The sequence below is a fragment of the Salvelinus namaycush genome, chromosome 38, assembly GCF_016432855.1.
Source record: "Salvelinus namaycush isolate Seneca chromosome 38, SaNama_1.0, whole genome shotgun sequence".
NCBI classification, from domain to species: domain Eukaryota; kingdom Metazoa; phylum Chordata; class Actinopteri; order Salmoniformes; family Salmonidae; genus Salvelinus; species Salvelinus namaycush.
The window spans coordinates 5,807,501-5,810,000 of NC_052344.1; the positions used below are offsets into that span (position 1 = coordinate 5,807,501).

At 47.3% G+C, this 2,500-nt stretch overlaps 1 protein-coding gene across 1 annotated transcript in view; it reads right to left on the bottom strand.

The window, feature by feature from the left end:
* The window catches only part of LOC120032064 (diacylglycerol kinase iota-like), a 75,554-nt gene that overhangs the window by 28,026 nt on the left and 45,028 nt on the right, over positions 1-2,500 (bottom strand). Inside the window, exons 2-3 of the mRNA XM_038978008.1 lie at positions 1,643-1,751; positions 1-72 (exon numbers count right to left, since the gene is read on the bottom strand). The exon at positions 1-72 is cut by the window's left edge and continues 24 nt beyond it. Coding sequence (XP_038833936.1) covers positions 1-72; positions 1,643-1,751 — 181 coding nt within the window. The remainder of the gene's footprint in view (positions 73-1,642; positions 1,752-2,500) is intronic.

Consider the following 2,500-nt stretch of genomic DNA (forward strand, 5'->3'; position numbering starts at 1 on the left):
TTCTCCCAGGTAGCACAGCTCTCCAGAACAACTGGTCTCCAGCCACAGATGTTCCCCGTTCACAGCAGTCTCCTACACACACGCGCACACACACACACACACACACACACAGCAACACAAAATTCAGCGCACGCATATGCACACAAAATACTCACAAAGGAATATGTTAGACCTTCTCCCACATACCCGGCAGACAAACAGTGGTGTATGAGTGTTAATGTGTCTAATTGTCCATTGGATTCCAGTGGCGAGGGAATATTTGAGATATCCTCCCCTACAGGAAGTGTGGATCAAACATAAAACACACACAACACACACACACAACACAACACAACACAACACACACACACACACACACACACACACACACACACACACACACACACACACACACACACACACACACACACACACACACACACACACACACACACAGAAGCAGCACAGCACAACCACAATCACATTATTTGCTCTGTGCTGCATGATGTTGATACGTTAGCTCATTAAAGTTTAATGGAGGTGTGTGTGTGTGTGTGTGTGTGTGTGTGTGTGTGTGTGTGTGTGTGTGTGTGTGTGTGTGTGTGTGTGTGTGTGTGTGTGTGTGTGTGTGTGTGTGTGTGTGTGTGTGTGTGTGGATCACACAGAGAGGGAAATGCCAGTGATGACGTTTAGGAAATCTCCTGCATGGAGGGACCTATTTCTCCCCAGGTACAGCCGGGTTGGTGCCCTGGGTGGGTGTGTACGCCCTTACAGAAAAACCACATGAATTTCACGTGATGACGTGCTCCACATGCGATCTGACGTGAAGTGAATGTGATAAAATGTGACAACATGTAAAAGCAACACGTGATAACATTTGAGCACATGTGAAAACCCAAACACGGGGATGCCAAAAAATGAAACCGCAATTGTGAGGTGAAAACAGGTTTGTTCCATGTGGATAGGTGGTGTTAACATACGGTTTCACACGTCAACAACTGAACTCGCACGTGCCTCTGTGGTTTTCACGTGAACATTTCAGCTCAGCGCGTGTTTATTTGGGATGAAATGGTATGGGGTTTTAAAGTAGTACATCTGATGCTGGTGAGACATATTACTCTGCATTAAGGCTTCTATGATAAATATCATGTTTTTTCTTCAGTGTATTTTTAACAAAGCTGAGATTCGAGTTGAAGTTCAGAGTGTAGGAACACGGGTGGAAAACAAGTAACTGACACAGACGTGGTAGCGTAGCAGATTGATCAGCATGCTGCGAACCAAGAGGTCGTGAGTTCAAATCCCAGGAAGGACGTGTTGAATAAAAAGCCCTGTGTAAATAAACAATGTAATCGAGTGTGTCAAACATGTAAGTTGGAAATACTGTACGTTAAAACACACTCTCTGTGTGCGTATCCTAAGAACTCGTTTTTTGTTTGGTCAGGTGAAAAATTGAATCCACATGTGAAAGGTTATGTGATCACGTGAAAATCCACATGTGAAATAGCATCACAGGTGAAGCGTTCCATAAACACATTGATTCACGTGATTTCACACGTGAAAATTCACAATTGAAATCACTGTGATTTCCCACGTGAAATCATGTGGTTTTTCCGTAAGGATGTGTGTGTGTGTGCGTGTGCGTTTGTTTGTGCGTGTGACTCACTGTCCAGTCGACGGACGAGCGCATCTCCTTGGAAGGTCCGTTGGTGACGGGGGGCATGGGTTTGTGGACCGGGGCCAAATGCTGGAGACCCGACCGCGAGATGGCTTTCCTGAAAAACACCCACATCATTAGACCATCAAATCTCTTGACCTTTAATCAGTGAAATGAAGGGATTCATTGAAGAGTGCTATATTTCATTAGTGATATGAAAGGACTCAGGTAATTGAGGGAAATATCACCATGTTTCTTTTAGAGAGGATTACATCGTGCTCCTTTAGTACACTGACCCAGTAGCCCCAATACTCTTGAGAGATACGGAGAGAAAGAAAGGGAAGGGGACGGAGGGAGAGAGAGAGAAAACGTCTGTTCTCTCAGCCAGGGGTAGGATGAGTCAGCAGTGTTGAGAGGTGCTCCTGGCGCCCTCTCCTTCCATATAACCTCCCCACAACCTCCACACAACCTCCTTAAAGCCTCCCCTACAACCGACCCACAACCTCCTCAAAGCCTCCCCACAACCTCCACACAACCTCCTTAAAGCCTCCCCACAACCTCCCCACAACCTCCTTAAAGCCTCCCCACAACCTCCCCACAACCTCCTTAAAGCCTCCCCACAACCTCCACACAACCTCCTTAAAGCCTCCCCACAACCTCCCCACAACCGACCCACAACCTCCTCAAAGCCTCCCCACAACCTCCACACAACCTCCTTAAAGCCTCCCCACAACCTCCCCACAACCTCCTTAAAGCCTCCCCTACAACCGACCCACAACCTCCTCAAAGCCTCCCCACAACCTCCACACAACCTCCTCAAAGCCTCCCCACAACCTCCCCACAACCTCCTTAAAGCCTCCCCACAAC